The sequence below is a fragment of the Planococcus citri genome, chromosome 4, assembly GCF_950023065.1.
Source record: "Planococcus citri chromosome 4, ihPlaCitr1.1, whole genome shotgun sequence".
NCBI classification, from domain to species: Eukaryota; Metazoa; Arthropoda; class Insecta; order Hemiptera; family Pseudococcidae; genus Planococcus; species Planococcus citri.
In genome coordinates this window covers 71042495-71067489 of record NC_088680.1, presented here as the reverse complement: position 1 = coordinate 71067489, position 24995 = coordinate 71042495, and the positions used below count along the sequence as shown (strand labels likewise).

Genomic DNA, 24995 nt, shown 5'->3' with positions numbered 1-24995 from the left:
TATACCCAAAATATGCGGAAATATGCGCTAAAAAATTTCACCATTCGTCTCAGAAATGTATGAATCGCAAAAGAAACAGTGATATGCGGTATCTAGTATAGCCAAAACAGATATGCGTTTGCATATAAATCCTAGCCCTACTCATTATAAACGAACTACTGAACGGATCCGAATAAAATTTTGCAGAGTGGTGCTCAAAGGTTGTATCAAAATTCCCTGAAAATTTCAAGTTCCTAGGTATTTCCCTTCCTAATTTTCTGAACGAGGGAAACTTATTTGTTGACTGACCTTTGTAGATTGTTGTTTTTCGACTTGAACATTGAAGCCAATAAAAAAAAAGGAAGAAATCTAGATAAAAATTGCGATGTTTGAAAAAAATAAAAGGAGATTAAGGTAACTCAATTCGAGATGAAAAGAATTGACATATTCCACGATCAAGAATTCTCCGCATACGAATAAAACCCCTCAATAAAATTGTAAATCCAATCCAGAACATTAGTAAAATTACAAATTAGATATGAACTTTACAGCAGTAATTTCTACAAAACATTTTTACGATAAGTACATATAATCAAATCGATCGATTTAGTATTTCAATAATACACAGATACACTTGCTACACAGCGTTGTAATAATAAGAAGCAAATTTCCGCAACTTGATCGCAGCAATTTCTCGGCATGCCGGCTAATCTGGTTGATAATAATTCGATAACTCGTTACACTACTCACGGAGAAGGCCGATTCATTTTACCGGTAAATTATCGCGTAAAATACATATAACATATAGCAGGGTATACTTTTTTTTATGAAATTATACTCGAATACTCGACTCGACTCGATTCGATTCGATTCACTCTCTTGGGTCGAATTATCACGAATTAACAAAAATTGAGGGGCATTTGGCATTTTCCAACATCGTACATTATTTGGAATTACTCGAAAATATTTAATCGAACACCTCAGTCCTCAGCTCGAGACTCGATGCAGAATTTGAAAAAAAAAAAAAATGACAGGGAATCACTCATCATGCGACCTTTCTTAGATCCAAACACACGAGCAAATTTGAAAAAATCGTCACTTTTAAAAAAAATTATTGATCCATTTGCCCAGCTCACACCACATTGATGATTTCAAATTACAACTTTACGTTTTGTACGTAGAAGACGAACCACTATTCTTTTGCCACCACCACCCTCAATACCCTCGTAAAGAAAACACTTTGCACTTCGGTGATTTCATTTTTGAAAAATAAACCAAATAGCCAAAGAGAGGCAATTAAAATTGGTCAACAGCGCAACTTGTGCAAACAACCTTGTTTCTCTCTTTTTCATTGCTCTGTAATAACATTGAAAATATCATTAAAGCCGAGTGTGAGAGAGAGAGAGACTCGTACAACTGTTTAGTAACATGTATAGGTATAGAGGTACGTAGACGTACGTATACAATACAAACGTACACACAAAACATAGCAACAATATAAAGGACACGTCTCGTCACCGTGTTTATAGCAGGTATTGAGGTAAAAGTTGTCATTTTTATTCTTTCCCTCGATTCCATATTTTTGATACCAGCGCTTGTAAATCCTCTTTATTATCCTTAGCAACTCGCTTTCCTCAAGTATTTGGCTCTTGGTGAAGACGTTCCCCATTCTCAATGCCAATCCCTGGAAGAGAGAAGATCAAACCCTATCCCTATAGAATCCCAGTCTAATAAATAAATAGACCATCGAGGATCGATGAGCAAAGAAACGTGGCACTCGTCAAGTTATTCAAGGTACGAGTACGAGTACATCTACGTACATTCGTCTAATAAGCGATAGAAATTAACGGAAATTCGAGCCAGTCATGTAGGAAACGGACATATGTGAATTGTGAATGCACTGGTATCTTCAAGCAGCAAAAAGTAACGCTACGTTGGGCTCCATTTTTAACCCTATAGCCAGCTATGCTATATGTACTCGTATGTTCGTTTCGCTCTTTCACTATAACCTCGCTACTTGAACACATGTTGACCTTGACAAAGCGAGATAAGTAATTTTCTCACACGCTATGGCTATACCTGTGTATAATATAGTTCTATGTATACCTTTACCTACCTATACGTACAGTATACACACAAATAACGTACATATAGCATCAAAATACACGTCTCGCACGCATCTATTGTATACAGGTATAGTGGGCATAGGACGAGCATACGAAATGAAGTACCTCTACCTATAGCCAGTAGATGAACGAGTACTCGGAATCAGCGAAGTACTCTTTAATTGCATCGAGTGAGCGTAGCATTATCTTCTGTGAGTCATATTTTACTGAGAAAAAATCTTTAAAATGACTTCACTGAAGAAACCTTTCAATTGCTGGCATCACCGAGTAAGCCTCCAAGTTTAACCTGGAAGTGTCCTCTGACCAAATTAGCCTTTTCAATGCACCTTGATGACATTTCAGAGGAGTTTATCCGGTCTGCAGTATTGGGCTACCTCAGGAGGGCTGACATTCATACAGGAATCCTTCAGTTCAGTGTTGAGGATCAACCATACCCAGTTAAGGTACCCTATAATTTATCAGAGATCCTATGCAAATTTTTCTTTTAAAAAAGTAACCAAAAAAGTTACAAGACGTGATAATATTGAAAAAAAGAGCCACCAGGGCATTTCAATTAAAAATGTAAAAAAATTACAAAATAATAAACATTCCAACTAAAATCTATACCTGAATGAAACTCGATCGAGACTTTGATAATTTTAGCAAAAAGCAAGACTTTTAGGCAATTACTGGCAAGAAACAAAATTTTTGTCAGAGAAGTGAGACTACGAGTACAACTTTTTCGTGATAAAGCAAGATTTTTTGGCGAATTTCTGACATAAAAGTGAGAATTTTTGGCAATTTCTTGCAAAAAAAAACCAAAAACAAGATCTTGACAATTGTAATATTCTGGTTAGATTTCATCAGTATTTTCATCCGCCAACTTTAATCACGTCACTAATCGGTTCAACTCGTTCATCCCCTAACTCAATTAAAACTCTAAATCAAAACACTTGACCCACGGTTTTTGAGTCAATTAATAAACAGTAAAATTTTATAGCTATGGGCTCTTCGATTCCCACAGCCACCCCCAATTCACACCATAATTCGGTTCTCATAAATGTCAAAACTTTGAAATTTTTATGGCTCCGGGCTCACGTTTTCACCCTCACACCCGCTACCATTTTCAATATGATAAAACTGAAATTTGAATAACATTGATATTTCTCATATAAAAAGTTGACATAATTGACAATTTGTACAAGAGCTAATGAGCTCTAAGAACTTTTTAAACCCATTTTAAATTAACCACAAGTACATTCAAAACATTGACATGACATTTACAACCTTTTTTATCACTTACTAGGTAATTATTTAGAATTGTAACCCTTTTTCACTTATTGCGCACGTACCCTCCAAATTGCAACTTTGCGATGTCATAAATGTCACCGGCATTTCGAAATCGCGCATCCTTTTTGATCCTTTCCCAAAATAAATTTAAATCGAACTGTCTTACCAATTTGCCCAATTCAAAGGCCTCCCTCTCAAAACAAACCAAATTTTAATATAAATACAATTAGGGTGAGTTTACAAATCCTCAGTTGTTTTCGGACTACCAAAATAGATACTTCGAGTTCTGTTTAATGGTTCGTTTCTCGACTACTGAATTTTTAAGTTCTCACTTACTTACATATCAAATTTTCGAGTTCACAGTTTTTATTTATTTTGTTCATTAATTTTCAAGTAAGTATCATTTTTTGGAGATTCACCAAATTTATTTGCGAATCAATTCATTGGTCGATTAATTTTTTATTCTCGAGTTAATAAACGTTTTTTATTGCACATTTTATATTTATTCACGAGATCATTCGAAAACTTTGATTTTTGGTTCGCAAATCCATTTACGGCACTAGAGATTTCCTGTATATTTTACTAGTTCAATTTATTCGACAATTGGTAAGTCTCCCTTTGGAGTTTTATTTATTTATTTATTTTTTTTTAGTTTCTTTTTCCTTACTTTGCCATAACTTGAATTCAAATTTTTGTATTTTTGTGTAAATAACGATTTAAACATTTTCCAAATTGAACACTAAATTTAGATTTTTATAAAATTAGATTTTATTACTTTTTATCCAAAATTTAGTAAACTATCTTGAATTTATCAAATTAAATTTTGAAAACTTGAATTTTTGAATTTTATTTAATTAAAACTTGAGGAATATAACAATACCTAAATGAAACTTGACCAATTTTAGCAAAAAGCAAGACTTTTTTGCAGGCAAGAAAAATTGAAATTTTTGTCAGAAAAGTGAGACTATACTGATTATTGCAACTTTTTCGTGATAAGGCAAGATTTCTTGATAAGTGAGAATTTTTGGCAGTTTCAGGAAAAAAAGAATATTTTGACAATTGTAGCAAAAAGCAAGAGTTCTTTTTAACAATTTATGGCAACTTTCAGCAAAAAAAGTTTTAGGAAAAAAAGAAGATTTTTTTCAACAATTTGGTAAAAAAACGAGAATTCTTGTCAATTTTTGGCAAAAAAAATTATTTATTGAAATTACAAGCAAAATTACAGGCAATTCATGTTGAAAAAATGAGACCTTTTTTGCAGGTAGAAAAGTGGCTTTTTTTGAAAATGTCGACAAAAAGCGAGACTTTTGTACAATTTTTGGAAGAAAAAGGGACATTCAGGATTTTTTGTAACAAGTGACAATTTTTAGCAATTTTTGGCAAGAAACACCACTTTTCGAAAATTTTAACAAAAGTATAGCTTTTTGTGCTATTTTTGGTAGAAAGAGAGACTTATATGATTTTAGCTAAGCAGGGCAGTGTAACCAGTTCAAAAAAGAAGAAATGTAAATACTTTCGTAAATTATCCACTCGAGTGCCTATTTTTAGTAATTTCAATACCTGACACAGTTGTTTCAAAAGTAACTGACTACGAGCCCTGTAGGTTTCAAACGATGTTATATGCAATATTTTCGTGATTTTGTCAAATTTTTCCTTAAATTTCCCAACTTTGTAATAATTAACTGTGATTTTCCATGCTTTCACTCGTACTGGGAAAAGGTTTGTTTTATGTACTTTTACATACAATTTTTGCATCCTTTTGTCAATACATATTTTATCAGCTTCTAATAATTTTCAGTAATTTTACTTCTTTTTTTCATCACTTCATATCATTTAAACATGTTTTCGAAATTTTTTCGTGCAATTTTCACCAAATTCTACTAAAATTTCATCAGTGTTGAACGATTTATGGCGTTTTAAATGTTTTTACTCGCGTTTAGAAGAGCTTTCAAAGATATCCGACATGTTTTTCGAAAATTTTCACGCTTTTTGTATCAAATTTTACCAAAACTTGGTCAATTTTAGGCGATTTACAAAAAATATACGTTGATCCGCTGCAATAATATAGTAAAAATAACCTTAAATAACGACTATTTTCCATTCAAACTCGTAAAAAACACTCGACAATCGACAACGATGCTTTTTCGTCTTTCTTTATAGCTACTCATCGCACAGGCGATATTCTGGATACACGCGAAGGCCATCTTAACGGATAATTGGTCATAAAAATCGTTTAATCCGTTCATCTGCGAACGCGCCAATACCACAGAGAGAGAGGCGGCATTGTGCGGGTGTGCCACTCTGGGTTTGAGAAAGAAGAAAAAACGCGCCAAAACTGTGCCGACAGACGATGCGACGGTTTCTCCCAGTACAACGGACACTCGATGACGCATCTGGCTCTCGCTACTTCAACACCATATGTACATATGTACATGTACAAGTACATACGTCAGTTCATCAGTCAGTAATATCGTAGTATAGGAATTTTGAGTTGTAGGTAGAAACTTCGGAAGGTAGAGTACAGGACAGGTACAGGTAGCTGGGAAATAACTAAGTACACAAATAATATTCACAAATACACGTTATTATACGAATGTGCACAAAACGAATCGTCGTCGTCGTCGTACTTGTACGTATGTCCTGTACTCGCTTCGAATGTCATATTGCAGCAACTTGGACGACCTCCGTGCTCCGCAGACAATTAGACTCCACGATATGTCATTTCAGTATTACAAAATCAAGCGAAGTGGAAGGAAAAAAACCAAACGAACGAATAAAAAATTGAAAGAAAACAGCTCTTGATAGAGAGTTCGAGCATTCAGAAGACGAAAATAGAGGGCAAACATTGCCAGCCACTAGTTTTGAGATATGTAGTCTGATACGAGTGAGGGCACAATTACTTACGTTTTTACTGGCCACCATTTTGAAACTGTGTTTGGATTTGTCGACTGACGTTCAAAAATTTATCCAAATCTCGAGTTAGTTATCCGCAACTTGGAACACTGATCTCACTCAACTGTTTGCACTTTCGCGGTTACACCTTAAGGGGCTGTTTAACGCGAACCACGCATTCGCGAATTGTCACCGCTATAATTCCGAACAGACCGGAACAAAAATCCCCCAAAAAAAGGGGCTTCGAGAGCGCTTACGTAGATGGGATACGAGGAACACTCACTGACACTGGTACACACCGAGAGCTGGCGAATTTGACTGTGCGGAGCAGCGCAGCGCACGACGATGACGATGACTACAACGCGGAGAGCTCGACCACTACGAGTAAGAGTACGAGTACGAGTTGCTGACTGAGTAGCTTGGCTTTGGCTTACCTCAGCAGTCACGAGTTAGGAGTTCGTCCGCGACCACACCCTGAACTGAAACCGAATGAATCGCGCTCGCGCGCACTGTAAAGTCGACAGAGCAGCTAGCGATCTAGCGAATTGAACCAGCTGCACGGAGCAGACCAAAGCTGCGGAGGTACCGCAGAGGAGCGCCGAGGTGAGGCGTGGTGGTACCCGATACCTATGTGCATGAAGTATGTAATGTACCTGTACCTGTACCTGTCTTGTGTACTGTGTACCTGTACGAGTGATGCCACTGCCAGTGCCAGTGCCAGGTTGCCTTCGATGCACTTACAAGGTACAGCCACCACCATCGTCATCGCCATCGCCAGGTACACAGTCTATACTTACCTTGTTTTGTCAAGTGTTACCGACGCCGTAGTCTTCGTGTCAATTGGTCTTCTCTCCGTCTATCTCTCGCATATTCTTCCTTATTTTTAGCATTTAGCACGACAGACAGTTTATCATTGTTTCGTCATCGACGTCGTCGTCGTCGTCGTCGCCGCTAAACGAGCACGCCTCATATTCGTAATCTCACTTTCGATAGATTTCGCCAAAAAAACAATACTCGAAAACGAAAAACGTAAACCTTCCTAAGAACACCTCAGATCACACTACCAAGAATAAAATTTTCAACAAAAGCTCTCTCAAGAGAATAGAGCTGTCCAGTTCAGGTTTCAGTGAGCTAAAAAAGGAGGGGGTCAATATGGGTTCGGCTCCCTGTTTTTCAAAATTCGATGATCTCACCATTCTTGGAGTAATTTTCAAAAAATCCAACCACCAGAGTTCAAGAATATGACATTCGAGATCCGAAAGGGAAGGGGTGCCTCAAAAATTTCAGTTTTTCCTAAACTTGCATTATTTTGATATCTTCAAGAAAGAAAACCAAATTCTCAATTGGAAAATCTCAAATTTGAGACACTCCTCGTCATCGGATCCTGAAAGTAATAATCAGGTATATGACAATAGGAATGATTACATTCCTCCTCCTCCCCACCAATTCCTCTGGTCTCAAGGAGGACATCCTAAGGAATATTTTAAAGCGAACTTGCAAAAAAGAAAGAATTGGCCCTACTAATACGTAAATTGGCGACTGTTTTGATTGACATGGTCAGCAAAAATCCCAGATTTTGCTTTACAACACAGGACTGACTCGCACAAAATTTCTTAAACCGCGCAAAACTGGATCGAAAGAGCACAAAAAAATTCAACATTAGCCAAAATTTCAAGTGCCAAACCGCATTTTTCGATTCTTGGCGAATTTCTGGAAATCAAATTTAAGGCGAAAATGAAAAAAAAAAATCAAAAGTTCGTAAAATTGACCCAGAAAGCTGAAATTTGAGATGTATCCTATTTTCGACCTGCCAAATCGATAGGAAACGATTTCAAACCATTTTGAGCAGATCTGGAGCCTCCAGCAGATTTTTGAAAATTGAAATGAAGTTGGAAATCCGAAATTCAAGCTGCAGTCCAACTTTAACACGCTACTAAGTCGACTGCTGGTAGATTTCAAGTCATTTTGGAGCCTCCAGCGACTTTTTGGAAATTACTGGAGCCTCCAGCATATATTTCAATGCTCGAAATTTCCATAAAATTTTACCAAACAGAGCTTGAAGTCCAGAATTCACTCTACTCTTCGGTTTTAACAAGCTATCAAGTTGACTGCGGGAGAGTTCAAGTCATTTTGGAGCCTCCAGCGAATTTTTGAAACTGAATTTCCACAAAATTTCACCACATGCACTGCAGTTGGAAAGCCGGAATTTATTCTGTAAACTCATTTCAATACGCTATGATGTCGATTGCGAGTGGTTTTCAATGTATTGCAGCCTCCAGCAACTTTTTAAAAATTACTGGAGTCTTCGGTAAATTTTTTAAACTGGAAATTTTTCATCAAATGTAGTTCAGAAAGCGAAATTTACTTCGCGCAGTACGTGCTAATGTTAATTCGGACACATTTTGTGGGAAACTTTGTGGAAATTTCAAGTTTCAAAAATCTGCTGGAGGCTCCAGGAATTTTGAAATTGTCGTTGGAGGTTCCAAAATGACTTGAACACACCTGCAGTCGACTTTATAGCGTGTTGGAATAGTGGAGATTGAATTTTGAACTCCCAACTCCGTTTTGTAAAACTTTATGGAGATTTTGAACATTGAAAACTCTGCTGGAGACTCCAGTAATTTCCAAAATGTTGCTGGAGGCTCCAAACGACTTTAAATCTACCTGCAGTCGACTTCATAGCGTATTCCAGCGTATTGAAATAAGTTTATAGAATAAATTTAAGACTTTCCGACTAAGCACATTTTGATGAAATTTTGAGGAAGTTTCAAGTTTCAAAAATCCACTGGAGGCTCCAAGAATTTTTAAAAAGTCGCTAGAGGCTCCAAAATGACTTAAACCCACCAGCAGTCGACTTGGTAACGAGTTTAATTTGGAATGCAGCGTAAATTTCGGATTTCCAACTTCATTTTGATGAAATTTTGTGGAAATTTCCGGTTTCAAAAATCTGCTGGAGGCTCCAGAATTGCTCAAAACGGTTTGAAACCATTTATAATCGATTTGGCAGATTGAAAATAGGATACATCTAAAATTTCAACTTTCCAGGTCAGTTTGGTAAAATTTTGATTTTTTCCTCATTTTTGGGTTGTGGATTTTCAAAAATTCGACAAAAACCGAAAAATGCACTTTGGCAGTTAAAAGTTGGCTTATTCGTAGTTTTGTCCCTGCATCCCTCTCTGAATAGACTTTCATCAAGGCTGAATTATCAACTAGCACTCAACAGAGACTTCTTCCGCATCACCACTACAACTCTCTCGAAGAGAAATTTAAATCAACAATCGCACTTGTCGTGTCGCGCTGTTTAAAACACAGGTTCCTTCGTACGAGTACCTACCTTGATCGCTAGCTCGCTGCATCGATGATGTGCAGTTATTTTCATTCATTAAAACTTTGAAAAATGAACCTGATTTGGAGAAAGGTAACAGGTACGAATATTACCCTCGCCTCGACGCGACGATTCATATTCCTGTTCATCCAACTCGTCTAAAATAACGATAGACTCTTCGTTCTCCTTCTCACTCCATCACTCTCGCTTCGCGTTGCCGATCGACTTCTCGTAAATCGTGATTAAATATTATACTAAGTCGACTACTTGTTTGGGCGGCAAAAAAAAATCGGATTAATACATATTCGGTTCGTGAATCCAATCGCTACGAGCTATAAACATGACAGAGACGTATGCAACCAAACAACTCATCGCGAAAGAACGCGAATGCGATTATGAATTTCGTCAACTAACAATCGAAGCGCACGTGCCATTAGCGTGCTCGATAAGTTTCCACTTATCATCAAGGCGAAGAAATTCCACGAGGAAATTCCTCGAGTGACGACTAACGAAGGAAGAATAAAATTGGCGATGAAAACAGATTTTTCTGATGGCATAGTGAGAATATCCATTGATCCAACTACACCAGAAAATGGCCTCAAACAGTCCTTACCAAGTGCTCTTGCCCAGAAACGTTTGAGATCTTATGTCAAAATATTAAAATAAGAATCAACACTGCTGAAAGAAAACCAAAAATTGCATGACATCATACTCATAAAAGCACGGACAGCTTTGAATTACAAATGCGCCTTTTGCTTTTAATTCAATAATCAAATGTCATTGACGGGAATTCTAATGGATTTTTTTCAAGTTTTTAAAATTATGAGTACGACTTGATGCCAGAAGAAAGTAATTTTTGAAGTTTGACACTGCAATTCATCGATTTTCCAAACGGTAGCAGAAATTCAACAACAACAATCACAAATTACCAATCATCTAACAGAAATATTATCCAATTACTAGTCATTTACCAGTAATTACCGATAATTTACCAAAAATTACCAGTAGTTTTCCAGATATTACTGGTAATTTACCGTAAATTACCAGTAGTTTTCCAGATATTACTGGTAATTTACCGTAAATTACCAGTAGTTTTCCAGATAATACTGGTAAATTACCGTAAATTACCGCTATTTTACCAAAAAATTGAAAAAATTTCAGTAATTTACCAAAAGTCATCAGTACATAACCACAAAATATCAGCAATTTACCAAAAATTACCAGTGGTATTCTAGAAAATACTGGTAATTTACCGTAAATTACCGCTATTTTACCAAAAAATTAAAAATTTTTCAGTAATTAACCAAAAAATACCAGTAATTGCCCAAAAATTATCAGTAATTTACCAAAAGTTATCAGTACATAGCCAAAAAATATCAGGAATTTACCAAAAATTACCAGTAGTATTCTAGAAATTACTGGTAATTTACCAGAAATTACTGCCATTTTACCAAAAAATTGAAAAATTCTCAGTAATTTACCAAAAAATACCAGTAATTCATCAAAAGTTAGTTACCAGTAATTGTCCAAAAATTACCAGTAATTTACCAAAAGTTATCAGTACATAACCAAAAAATACCAGCAATCTACCAAAAATTACTAGTTATTTTCCAGAAATTACTGGTAATTTACCACAAATTACTGTTAATTTACCACAAATTACTGTTAATTTACCAGAAATTACTGTTAATTTACCAGAAATTACTGGTAATTTACCGTAAATTACCGCTATTTTACCAAAAAATTGAAAAATTTCAAACCAGTAATTTACCAAAAGTTATCAGTACATAACTAAAAAATACCAGCAATTCACCAAAAATTACCAGTAGTTTACCAAAAATCTATATTTATATTAAAAGATCTTTGAAAAAAAATTACTGGTTAAAAAATGATGATACTTGATGAAAAAAATTAGCAATTTACCAAAATTTACCATTAAAGTAATTATTACTTATCAGTAAAATTGAAAATCAATAATTTGCGAAATAAGTTCAATTATTTATAACCTGATTTCAAAAATGACTTTCTGACGTGACATTTTTTCAACTTATTTCTAAGCGCTTTTTATACGTAGTTTTTTTCAACTTTTACAGATATTTCATTAGTTTTTGATAATTAACCGTGCTTTATTGTTTTCACTCGTGTTTAGAAATAATTTATAACCATGTTATACGCAATTTTCGCCCAATTTTACCAATTTTCACAATTTTAGATTTAGATGCCCTTTTTAATTGTTTTCATAACATTTTAACATGTTTTAACGTCATTTATGCTATTTTATAATGTGCAATCTGCCAAATTCTAATGAAATTTTGTCTGTGTTTTCTGTAATTTTCAACGACTTTCAAGCAAGTCATTTTATACAGCTTTCAACATATTTCAACGAAGTTTCATGCTACTTTAGCTAAACTTCGCCAAATTTTACCAAAAAAACAACATCAAGTATTTGGGTAATTTTCAGCGATTTTAGTGTTTTTCGAGTGTTTTTTTAAGTCATTTAAACATAACTTAACGCTTAACGACATGCAATTTTTGAGAATTCTGACAACTTTTAATGAAATGTTATCACTTTTTGTTGAATTTTACTCGTTGTAATTCGTTTATAAAAACGTTCCGCTGTCGTTTCAACATTTTTTTCCTAACCAATTTATGTATTTTGTAAATTTTGCCAAATTTTAATAAAATTGCAACAGTTAATGGAAGTTTTCAATAATTTTAATGTTTTTGAGTGTTTTTATGTCATTTTAACACCATATTATAAACAATTTTCACCAAATTTCGTCAAATGTTGCTGAAATTTCATCTCCTTTCGTTGTCCAGGTTTTTCATTTCCCTACATTACTTCTCTTCTATCTAAGTACATTCCTCATCTTTTGATATTCCGGGGATTTTAGAAACCCCCCCCTCACCCTCCGTTTTCAAACCATCAACTGTACGATGCATCTCAACAGAACACGTGAGATTAAATGGATAGCATACCCACCTAAAGTTAATTGAATGATGGTAAACAAACAGACAATAACAATATCTGGAAATTGCCACATCACGGAATGAGCAGCGAAGAGAGGGGGGGATGGGAAACTGAGCAAATAAATCGATCAATTAGATCACTGCGTGTAATAAAAACTCGATATTAATGCGACTGTGCCTACACAGTACAGTGTACAGGTAGCAGGAGAGAAAGAGAGACCATCAGTTCAATTCCGTACATCACGTCAGTCATTTATTAGGTACATAAGGTACAAATGAGCTCGATCAGTACCTATAGTAGGTAATCAACATAAATGCACGCGATAGAATACCATTCATGTCGTATCCATACTTTCTCTGCACTTCCGGTCGCGGCTTAAATACGATGGCACCGCGAGGCCGAGTAAATAAATACATTAGAAAATTACACGTCACATCAGCTGACCAGAGAAGCCGAGTACGTAATGTACTCGTGTTTTTCGCCAACAAGTATCGCTACTACATAGGTGTATTAGGTATTCGAAAACCAGTTGTATTATTTCGGAAGTTGATGACCACGTCACTTAATAAATGGTCGTCGCGTCGCTCGCGGTTTTGGAAAACCCTACAAGAACGCTCTTTGCAATACTAACAACAAGGTGTACGAGTAAACAGAATCGCGGCCGCCAGTACTTTATCGAAGAGCTCTACATTCAGCGGCCATGTTCCAGTTCAAAAAATGATGAAATCAAACTCGTTTTCTTCTCCTTTTTTTTTCCCGAATTCACAACCACCTTCCACAGTCGTCCTCAGCGCGTATTTCGTCAATTCGTTGGTACAACAACTTTATTTTATAGTCCCTCTACCCAAATTCAACTCAGCTAAACTATACCAATGTTAAATTGCCTCATACGAGCAAGATCATCAGCATAAGTAGGCATCCTATCCTATGTGAGTGCTTTCTCTCTCACTCACTCTCTCTCTCTCGGCTGCTCATCATTTCTCGAAGACCATTAAGCAGAAAAGGTTACGCAAAGGTTATCGCGCCAGTATAAGTTTTTCGGCGAAGAAAGCTTCGTAAATTCGCCACGACCGACGACGTTACCATTCTCAAATACCAAGAACCAAAGACACTCTACTAGACACGTGACCGAAAAAAAAAACCGAATTCCTCTTTAATGTAAACCGATAATACTCGTAATGTTGAAATAAATAAATGAGCCATTAGACTGATCCATTCGTATACTGGCATACACACAGTAAATAAGAACTGGCGTGAGAACCAGGCAGCGTTGTTTTTTTACCTTCTTATCGATGATAACGTAAAATGAATTTATTTGCTTTATATGGTATAAAAACTTACAATTGGGAACGACCCAGTGGAATTTATAATATAGGCTATATTTACAATGTAAATACATCATTTGCCTTTTGTACCTATCCATAACTTTTTTTTTGTGTATAAGACGATGACGAAATCGCATGCGTCGTCGTTGAAACGAAGATTCCTCGTATACGAAAAAAAATTCAATTTTAGGCGCCCTTAATAATGCGAGCTCGCGAAACCACTTGTCGCGTGTACTTGTCGAATATTTCAAATACCACGAGCCTCATTAAGCGTTCATTGGTGTGTAGTTTGCGTTTTTTCTTTTTTGTTTTGTTCAACGTAACGCTCCATATGCAAATATTTATCGTGTATCGTCGATTTTAATTTACTTCTGAGTAATCATTTCTGTGTACTTTCGAGTTTTTCCCTTCTAACAATAGATACTAATCATTTATATTGTACGAGTATTTATGGCCAATTTTTCAATTTATATAGTATGTTCAACGTTTACGATCAACAAGGCAACAAAAATAAAAACCACAGAAGTAGAACCAAAATTCTCTCACGGATTTTTTTTTTCTGGATCTGATTAATAAAGCCACCTGCGAAGGCTTTGACAAAATTCACGAAAACCCAGCGATAATCAACGCCGATGACTCAGTAGGTCAATTGTTCAGTTTAGCTCCCCCACCTCAATTTTCTAGCATAATTTTCCGCAGACCAGAACGAAGGATAAATCGAGCTTATTTACATAGCAATACATTCTAGCACGACCTGTGGAGGGGGAGGGAGGTTGAACTACTTGTTAAATTAGTTTCAGGGTTCTAGAAGTTCATTTTTTCACCAGCTGATACCTATCCATCTGCAAAAAATTTAGGAACATGTCAGCCAGAATTATTTCAACGAAATGCGCTCAAATTTGCTAATTCAGGTTGGTTTATTTGGGATTGGATTAAACGGATTGGAGAGTTGATAACCTTGACTCAAAAATTGTGTATAGGTTTGAATTTACAAAGGGTAGTGAAAATAGTCGAAAAAAGTAAAAATACGGATCCATCGATTAGAAAAATCAAAATTGTGTACTTAACATTTTCAAAAGTCAGCGTCCTACAGCAATCGTTTTTTAACGTTTTCGATTTTAATTTAGGAAAAAAAATCACAAAAGTGACGGAACATTTCATCAAAAAATGTAAAAAAAAAGACTTTTTGGCAATTGTGAGATTATTTTACATCTTTTTGGCAGTAAAACAAAACATTTTGAAAATGAGAATTTTTGCAATTTTTCAACAAAAAAACGAGATTTTAACAGTGTTAGCAAAAGGCGAAGTTTTTTCTTCGGTAATTTTTTGCAACAAAGAAACGCTTTAATGAAAGCAAAAGCAATTTTTGGAAAAAATTGAGTTTTTCTGGACTTTTGTACAAAAAAGTGACAAGTTTTTGTAATTTTTGGAAAAAGTAACACTTTTAATTTTCGATAATTTTCAGCAAAAAGCAATTTTTTAAAGGAAATTCATGACAAATAAAAAAGAAACACTTCCTAGAAATTTTTGTCAAAAAAGTGAAACCTTTGACTTTCAGATGAGAAAATGGATCAAAAAACGTTCACTTTCGCATGTTTTATTAAATTTTAGCTTGCGAAGGGGGGGGGGGCGGGGTGGGAGGTAATGGCTTCTTTTGCCTTCCTTCCTTGGCTACGGCACTGTTTCTGGAAATTATGTCAAATTTAGGTGAAAAAGCAAGATTGCAAGATTTTTTGAAACTGAGACTTTTTGATGCAAAAATAAATTTTCTAAGGCAATCAATGAAAAAATTTGAAAAAACGTCCATTTTTGCATGTTTCATTTAAAATTTTTGCTCGTCTACGCTATGCCACTGTTTCTGACAATTTTTCGATTTTTAGGCAAAAAACCAAGATTTTTTTTTAGCAATTTGGTAAAAAGCGAGAATTTATGGAAATTTTTGGCAAAAAGCATTTTTTTTGGAAATAAACTTGACAACAAAAAAAATCGTCTTTGAAATTGTTGTCGAAAAAGTGACTTTTTTCGACTATTTGATAGAAAAATGAATCTTTTGAAGTAAATATTGACAAAAAGTTGTAAAACTTGGACAATTTTAACAAAAAAGCAAAAATTTTCAGCAATTTTTGGCAAGAAACAACACTTTCTGGTCGGAAATTTCAGCCAAAAAGCAGGGGTTTGCAACTGAATTCTAAAAAGGAATTCGAAAAATTATTCACTTGTTGATATCACAATCATTTTCTTTTTTTTTCTCCCTTTCTTCAAATGGAGATGGAAAGCTGAAATTTACTCCACACTCCAATTTTAACACCCTCTGAAAACGACTTCTGGTGGATTTCAAGTCATTTTAGAGCCTCCAAAGACTTTTTTGAAATTTACTGGAGCCTCCAGTAGATTTTTGAAACTTGAAATTTCCCCAAAATTTCATCAAACCAAGATGGAGAGTCGAAATTCATTCTGCAAACTAATTTCAATACGCTACGAAGTTGACTGCTGGTGAATTTCAAGTCGTTTTGGAGCCTCCAGCGACTTTTTGAAAGGTTGTATGACGTTTTTTTGGAAAATTGAAATTTCTTAAAAGTAGCTGGAAGCTTTAAAACCATTTGAAACCACCATGTAGTCTGCGAAGTAAATTTCAGCTTGCTAACTCCAATTGATAAATTAATGTTGGGAAAATTTCAAGTTTCATAAATCTACTGGAGGCTCCAGTAATTTTCAAAAAAGTCGCTGGAGGCCCTAAAATGACTTGAACCCACCTGAAGTCGTCTTCAGAGGGTGTTAAAATTAGAGTGTAGAGTAAATTTCAGCTTTCCATCTCCATTTGATGAAATTTTGTAAAAATTTAAAGCTTCAAAAGTCTGCTGGAGGCTTCAGGAATTTTCAAAAAGTCGCTGGAGGATCCAAAACGACTTGAAATTCACCTGCAGTACTTCGTGGCGTATTGAAATTAGTTTTTAGAATAAATTTTAGCTTTACAGCTCCAATTTGATGGAATTTTGTGGGAATTTCGAGTTTCAAAAATATGCTGGAGGTTCCAGAACTGCTCAAAACGGGTTGAAACCGTTTCAAATCGATTTGGCATGTCGAAAATAGGGCATATCCCAAATTTCAGCTTTCTTGGTCAATTTGGTAAAATTTTGATTTTTCCCCTCATTTTTGGCCTAAGTTCGATTTTCAAAAATTCACCAAAAATCGAAAAACGCACTTTAGCACTTGAAATTTTGACAGATGATAAATTTTTGCATGGTCTTTCGATCTACCTTTGTAAAGTTTGAAAAAGTTCGTGCAAGTCCTATGTTGAAACGCAAAATCTGCGATTTCGGCTGACCTGTCAATCAAAATGGCCGCCATTTTGTAAGTAAGGCCAACTTTTTTTTGGCAAGTTTGCTTTTAAATGTTCCTTAGGATGCTCCCTTTAAGAAAAAAGTTGTCCCGGAGGATCGGCGGGGGGGGGGGTGCAATTACTTCTATTGTCATATGCCGGACTAATTCTATATGTTGGTCCATTTTGAAGGTTTCGACTTCCCAACCCCTCGCTACCTTCAAAAAACTAGGTTTTAGCGCCTTTTTGCCAGTTCCTGCAGGCCCCTCCAAAAAAATTGACCAAAACCGAAGTTTGCTGTGTACATTCTATGGGTGCCATAGCTTCGATGTGTTTTTTTGAGTTATTGACTTTTCGTCCCTTCTTCAGCCCCAAAAACTTCAAGTTTCGAGTCCTACGTAACGGTTTTTGATTTTGTGTCATCCTTAGACCCACCTAAAATTGACCTTGGAAGCTGAAATTTACCATGTGAGTAATTTCACTGGGTATTCAAATCGTGCTTTATGAGTTTTCGCGCTTATTTTTAGTTTTCGATTTCAATTATCATCCTTGGATCCTCCCAAAATTGACCAAGGAGGCAAAACGTTAGCAAACATGCTCACAGTGTCCTATTGTTCTTTCTTGTGCCTCCATTTACCAAAAAAAAAAAATGTTTTTTCGGGGAATTTTTAAATTCTAGTCATCAGTGCAGCTTCTCAAAATTGGTATGAGAGGCTGAAGATTCCTACTTATATCCATAGAGAGTCTCAGAAGTATTTTTTTTGGGGAGGAGGGGGTCGTCTTTGAATTTTTTCAATTTTGTAAAAAAAAAATTGAAAGTTAACGTTTCCGAAAAGACTACTACTTCAGCGGAGGGAATTTTCCACTCTTCTCTACAGGAATCCTATCAGCCTTGTCATACTTTATGATAAGAACATCCTACGAAGCCGGATCTACCATTCTACCTATCTACGTATTCTACATCATCTGTATATTCAAAATTGCCACAAACACATACGAACGTGAGATAAACCCTTCGAACAACCATGAATCATTAGAATTCGCGTTAATTGAACCTACGAACTTCGCGATGTAATTGTATTTTATATATGGGTAAAAACGATATACACACGATGTACTCATCGCAGATGACGTCACTGTATAAAAACCTCTTCTCGGTATCGAACGCCGCCGTATGTGTACCGTGTACTAGCTAGAAAAGGTGTAAGTACTAAAAAATATACGAAATGGAGGGAAAAACAAGCTGTAAAATTACATCTTAATGTACTTGACAAATATTCGTAAACTTTTATTAAAAAATTCGTTCCAGCGAATGAAATCGCTGCACATGTACGAATACGAGTACGACGTTTAATGATCCGGAACGTATTTCTTATTCGTACATTTGATCACGATTTTGTTTCAGAGAGATGCATTCGCACATGGCAATACAAAACTAGGTACTTCGGTTTGTCAATTAAATCATATGCAATATCGCTTCTGCCATCGCAACAATATCAACTTCATCGCAGATTTATCGAAACTATAAGGAAGTTAACAACACGAGCGTAAAAATTCCAACAGAGGGATTCGAATGGATGAAAAAAATGACAAAGTTGATAAAAATAAAACGACAGTTCGCGGTTGTTATCATTACTAGATGGAATGTTGAACATTAATTTACGGTACTATCGTGTTTCCTTCTACGTCAGAACCGGACATTTTTCACACAAAACCGTATAAATTTAGCTGAATACGAGTAGATCGACAACTCTACTAACTTTCATTCAAATAAAATAATCATCTTCTCGGTTCATTTCTTAAATTTTCAGCCAAAGTGTAAAGAACAAATTGCGACAGACAACAGCCAACGACGAGTGCATACTTTCAGCATTTCCATACGAATTTCTGCTCGAAAAGAACACGCTACTGAACCAGAATCATAAATATAAGCATTGTCGCAAGGTAAACATAACCGCCGAACGTTTAGAAAATATTACATCACATAATTGACACATTTACTACACGATGGTAGCTGATAAGAAGCGGTAAATATTTTCCAATTGTATTTGCGTTTCTGCTGCTGCAACCGCAACGTTGTTTTGTCGGAAAAAATTTCAAATAATTCCGACGACGATGGTACGAGACAACTACGACGAGTGGAACACCGTTTGTGTAGCATATACGTTAGGTTAGTTATTATGACGAAAAATCGTACAATGGAGTTCGGCATGGGTAATGTTATTTTATACGCAGTCATCAAAAACTTCACATCGCATTTTTTTACCTTCGAAGCGGAAAAATTAGTAACGAATTGAATACTTCCGATACCGCGGTAACGTTAAAATACTCGTTAATGAAACCTAGAAGAATACGCATAATATCGTACAATATGCATTATAATATTAACAACGGTTACTCACCGATTTCGGCATTTTGACGGAATGTCTTCAGACTTGTAGAGGGAAAAGAAAACTCTTGTTTCACGATATCCTTAAATTACACTCGAAATAATTCCACCTAAAACAGAAAAAAAACACATTTGGTGAGCGCATATCAACAGGTGTATTCAAAGGCGCTAAAGTAAGCGATATTTAAAAAGCCGAACACGTCCGGGTTAGATAACAATGGAAGGCCAGACATATTCAGCGCCTAATTCGAGATAAATTTACCGGTCAACTTTGTATTCGATGAGAATAATTACAACGATTCGGCATTATTTACGCGAACTCGCGGTGATGAAATCGACAAGCAGAGAAGCTACAGGTGACCGCCAACTCAGTACTCGATTATCGGTTTCAAGATTGACTCACGTATGTGTGTACTGAGTAATTGAGTAGCGTTCTGGTATGAAAATCTTATCTCGTACGAGAGATTCATGTTTTCGGGGAATTTCAAACACATTGTGTGTATCAACGATTACTCTTTAAGGGGGGTAATGAAACACACGCAACGTATCAAAGTATACCGACAATAACACAGTTTGTAAAACCAGCAATTCGAACGCCGGAGAGCTGAATCTTCGCTGGAATACACTGGAGGAATAACTTCTTCTAAGCACCTTTTTGGCAGATTTTCAATAAGACGGTGGATTATAATTTTCAGAAGGTAGACGGTGAGAAATGACTCGCGCGAATCAGGGAATACTCGACAGATACATAAAAATGAGTAAAAATAAAGAGTAATATACCGTTTCGATTCTTCGCTCATTCAAGCATCACTTCTGCATCATTTAAATGAATAAAAACTTCAAATTTTTCACTAATTAAACGAAATTTCATTCATACGCATAACGATTACAAGTACCGAATAAAAAATGAGTACCAAAACTCCGAACTCCAAACACATCATTCAATGAAAGGGGTCGATTCTCATCTCATGAGCGAGTGTTGGAATGTGTTCATTGGAATGCGTGATGTTTTTGAATTACCAAGGTTATTACGTAAACGTTACGGTAATAACATATGAAATTGAGTAGGTTTGCAAGAATTTGAATTTTTGATTTTTAAATAAAAAAAAAAATTTTTAAATGAAATATTTTGATATTTTTTGGCGTGTTCATAGAAATTTCAAAGGATTGCTCAGTGCATACATTTTGAATTTGAAATTTCATTGTCGCGGTAATTTTAACGGCTGCAACCTGCAACGTAATTTATTTTCTCAAATTTTTAGCCTTTAAATGAAAGAAACCTCATCGAAGAAATGAAAGAAGCTGCGAGCAGTAGAAAATTCCGTTTCGATTTCCCCGGAATTTTGGAATATTTTGAAAAACTTGAAGAAAATCAACAAGAAGTATTAGAAGCTGAAATTAAAGCACCCCTACCAGAATTACCGAGAACAATCTCGAAATCATCATCGATCGATGACGAAATTGAAAAAGAATTGAATCAGTTAAATTTGGATGGAGTTGATCTTTCTGTAAGTTGGATTCTTCACGGTGTCTTTTTTGAAAATATTGTTTACTGAATTTCGATCGAGTTATTTTAAAACATTCTGTTTCTGTTCTCGCAGGGCACGAATTCGGATGATGATTTATTGTTGAATGATACTGAGTGATAGGTTCACGTGTGTTCTTGTTACGGATGTAGAAAAATCTGGCCGCTGGCGAAGCGCATTTATCGGCGATAGAAATTTTATTGTGCCCACGATTTATGTTCGTCCGATAATTTTCCTTTAACCTCATTTCTATTGGTTTTTTTTTTCATTATTGAGCATTATTGTAAATTGTTGTCATAATTGTAATTATTATTGTTTCAAGGATTATGATACGAATTACAGAATAATTTATTAATTTTCAAGATTTCATTATCATCGTTATGCGAATAAATTTACTTTTCTTGAAATTATTGAATCTGCGTCGACCTATTTCCAATTTTCTTTTAAAGACTAGACTTCAAAATTGAAATGATGGCTACACAATTATTAAAATGATGAAAAAGAAACGATTGAAAGCAAAATAATATTCGGCTAATCTTACCGTTCATTTTCTTTATTTAATTCGTTACAATTACACAAAAAAAAACAACTTCTTAACAACTAAAACAACTTCGATAATACAACTAAGAACTTCGCAACATGAATTTCAATTCATTTTGACGTCAACTCGCGTTTCGCCTCAGCTCTGTCGGCATCTGTCATTAAGAACATTTTGACGACTTTACCAGAGCACACAACAGCAACTTCTGAAATTTTACCCGATCGATCTCCGGCATAACCTTTGGCTACAATTTGTTGAAAAGCTCTTTTTTTTGTACTTGTAATGTCATCTTCCGTAATATCTTGATTCTTTCGGGGCACGACTTTCAGTTCCATTATTATAAATTTCGAATCAACAGTCAGTTTGAGCGGTTTTTTCAGATTTAGCGTTAAATCGCTAAAACCGCTTTGTCCAGTCTTTTTATTCCCAGTGCAAAAGCAATCTTCACTTTCAACTTCCCAGAAATCCCGTATCAACAAATAAAAAAAAAAGTGGAGCGGGTTGTGGTAGTCTCGTTCCTGTACCAATTCTTTCGCATCCATATTTCGGAACGCATCGTTGACCATTTCGGCTAACTTTTCAAATCGATCTTCCATTAAGAATGTGTGAGCTTTAGTCACAGCCTCCGACACGTTGGACACATCGACGATGCGCTTTAGAAAAAACCCAATAATATTACGGTTTTCTAAATTACCCGCCGAAATATACATTTTTTCAGGAGTTTTTTTCGATTGATCTTTCGGTACAATTCGTAACGAGAGTAAGCCAGCAGATACATAATGCGCGAGGGCTGCTTTGTAATTAGATACACCTTGCATTTTACTGGCAAGATCAACGGTCAATTCCCATTCTTTTCCAGACATAAAACACGATAAAATGCATTTCACTCCGTAGTTATCTAAATCGAGGATATCGTAAGTACGCCGGTGCCATTTATATAATTTCAGTTCTCCACCATTTGACAAATATCTGGTAACTGAAGCTGGATTGTACAAATCGAAACCGTAACCTCCGTAAGCAGCTTTTATCTTGGCCATATCGGCATCTGATATCGTATATTTTGTTTTCAACTTGTCCATGTCACCTTGCGTGAATAAAAAGCAACTCGCCCACTCACGATCACTGACTAAACAATAACGCCAATCTTTGGAACTGAAAACATCGTACCAGGGATGGATGCCAAATCCAATAACGAACTTGAAACTTCCAACACAAACCAATCGTGCCATTATAGCACTGAAAAAACCTGCTACTTTCTTGACGTATTCTTTCTCTATGACCGAGAAAGAGACGGGTAAATCCAATTCGTCTAATATTACGACGACTGGGAGCGTGAACGTGTTTCTCAACCACCATGTAATTTTTGAGAAAATGTCTACGTTGTCATTATTCGGATTATAATTTTCAAATTCGACCGATTCGTTTGCTGGTTTGAACAACGGGTGATTTCGCATGCCACCCAATTTTTTCAGAAACTGCCTGTAAATAAAGCTGCTTATCTCAGCCATAGTTGACGTTCGCCTCAAACGCAATCCACTAAACGACATTCTGAAAACCGTATACTTGTTCTTGTGCTCTTGAAAATACTTAACGTCGATTGTTTCTGTAAACCACGGTAGTAATTTCTCTCTCTCATCATCGCCGACATTCGCGGAAAAGAATTTCTCCAAAACAATACTGCTGGTAGTTTTTATGCAGCCCGTAGGCATGCAAAAAAAGAATACATTTCTTTTTTTTGGATGGAAGGTATGTAATAATTTTCCAACAATACCGGATTTGTTCACCACATACTTTCTACGAGTGAATTCGGAGAAATCGGTGCTCATATCTTCGTTCTCCTCCCGCCATTGTTCCGAAATACGTGTTCGATCGGCTACTGGTAATAATTCTGCTTCCGTTAACGCGTCGGTGGGTACTTCGTAGTTTGCAGACACAATATCGAGCTCCTCAATACCTGTATCGTCTACCGTTGTCAGTTGGTTGGAATCCTGAAACATCATACGTTGTACAATAATCGAGTAATTGAAAATTTTCGCAACGCTAGTAGCTCAATTTAAATAAAAACAAAAACAATAAATTGCAAAGAATTTATCAAAAGAAAAGCTAATTACGTCGGGTTGTTGAGATGTTGTTACTTTTCGAGATACCGCTGATTCCGAAGGCGAACTTGATTCCTCACCATGTTCGGGTCGAGATTTTTTACTACAAAATAACAAAAACAAATCCAACTCAATTATTACGTTAAGAAGTATTCAATCAATTTAATAGCATGGTTTATAGATGAACAAAACTGCAGAAGAATCCATTCACGCTTGAATCGGTGTCGGCCATAAAACGTAATAGTAATGGCGACCAAAGATTTGATCAACATTTAATGGCACTGATGACTTACTTTGGAACTTCCTGTAACGTTGAGGGTTCTTTCACGTCGTCGCTTTCTTCCGTAACATCCGTCGTTCGTTTGATTCCTCGGGGTCTGTGACACATTTCCAGAAGTGTCATCATTAATACATTATAAATACATTGGTATTTGTATGTTTGTGTACTGTAACAAAACACTTACCTAGTCCCAGTGTCATCAGAAGACCCTTGCTTATCCATGACACCATGACACAACGGGTTTTCTTATTTAATATAACAAATTCAACACAAACAAAAAAAATAATTAAAAGCAAATCTTCTATCGAAAATCAGCTTAAATTGCATAATCCTAATCTAAAATAAAAGTAAAAGAAGTGGATGCAGGTTGTTACAGCACGTTACACAGGCGGCGTGCTTCACCATTTTCGTTATCAATGTTTACAATTTTTCAAGTTTCCAAAGTAAGCAGCTAGGTGGCGTTAGTGGCGTATCTTTGCAGCTACACTTCATTAGAGGAATAGGTCCTGCAAAATGGCTGTCGTAATTTTAGTGTTCATGACGTCATAGCATAGATTTTCGTGATGTAAATAAACTTATTATCTTTCATTATTTTCATCTTGTGTTTTATTAGTATTTTCTCTTCATGTTTTTCAGCTAATTAAATAAATTAAGCTCGTAAGTCGTAGTAAACAATTTGTAAGATGGAACCAAGTTCAATAACGTGTGACCGCTGTGGTCATACATTTAAGCATAAAAAAAAACTTGATCAAGCATTTACAGCTCTGTATGAGTGAACAAAAAGATAGTAATGGTAACCGTAAGCGATAATAGGTACTTCAAAAAACCATGTAGGATGGGAAAAACTCATCATAGTCATCATAAGTTCTTGTCTTACTATGCTATTGAGCTATTGTCTTACAGAGATGAAAACCAGAAAAAATCGAAATCACATTTTATGTGCTGTCTGTAAAT

General features: G+C 35.7%; 2 protein-coding genes across 5 annotated transcripts in view; both read right to left on the bottom strand.

Moving 5' to 3' along the window:
• The window catches only part of Moe (Moesin), a 59014-nt gene extending 38482 nt beyond the window's left edge, over positions 1 to 20532 (bottom strand). The window contains exons 1-2 of one of the 4 annotated variants that reach the window (XM_065364293.1): positions 20376 to 20532; positions 19609 to 19705 (exon numbers count right to left, since the gene is read on the bottom strand). In XM_065364293.1, coding sequence (XP_065220365.1) covers positions 19609 to 19620 — 12 coding nt within the window. In that variant the 5' untranslated portion in view covers positions 19621 to 19705; positions 20376 to 20532. Of the gene's footprint in view, positions 1 to 6278; positions 6806 to 19608; positions 19706 to 19857; positions 19991 to 20375 lie in introns of those variants that run through there. The other 3 variants (XM_065364294.1, XM_065364292.1, XM_065364295.1) reach the window with 3 other exon arrangements.
• Positions 20533 to 21642: 1110 nt separating this feature from the next.
• LOC135845615 (uncharacterized) lies at positions 21643 to 24462 on the bottom strand. The gene is made up of 4 exons (XM_065364301.1): positions 24226 to 24462; positions 24055 to 24138; positions 23774 to 23864; positions 21643 to 23650 (listed from the first exon to the last, which is right to left on the bottom strand). Exons 1-4 carry the CDS (start codon positions 24261 to 24263, stop codon positions 21773 to 21775), a joined length of 2091 nt encoding a protein of 696 aa, XP_065220373.1. The 5' UTR covers positions 24264 to 24462; the 3' UTR covers positions 21643 to 21772.
• Positions 24463 to 24995: the final 533 nt, after the last annotated feature.

Coding starts and splice junctions, on each gene's coding strand:
- LOC135845615 (XM_065364301.1), bottom strand. CDS start 24,263: ATGGATAAGCAAGGGTCTTCTGATGACACTGGGACTAG. Junction 24,139..24,225: donor TCTGATGACACTGGGACTAG/GTAAGTGTTTTG, acceptor AATGTGTCACAG/ACCCCGAGGAATCAAACGAA. Junction 23,651..23,773: donor CAACATCTCAACAACCCGAC/GTAATTAGCTTT, acceptor ATGATGTTTCAG/GATTCCAACCAACTGACAAC.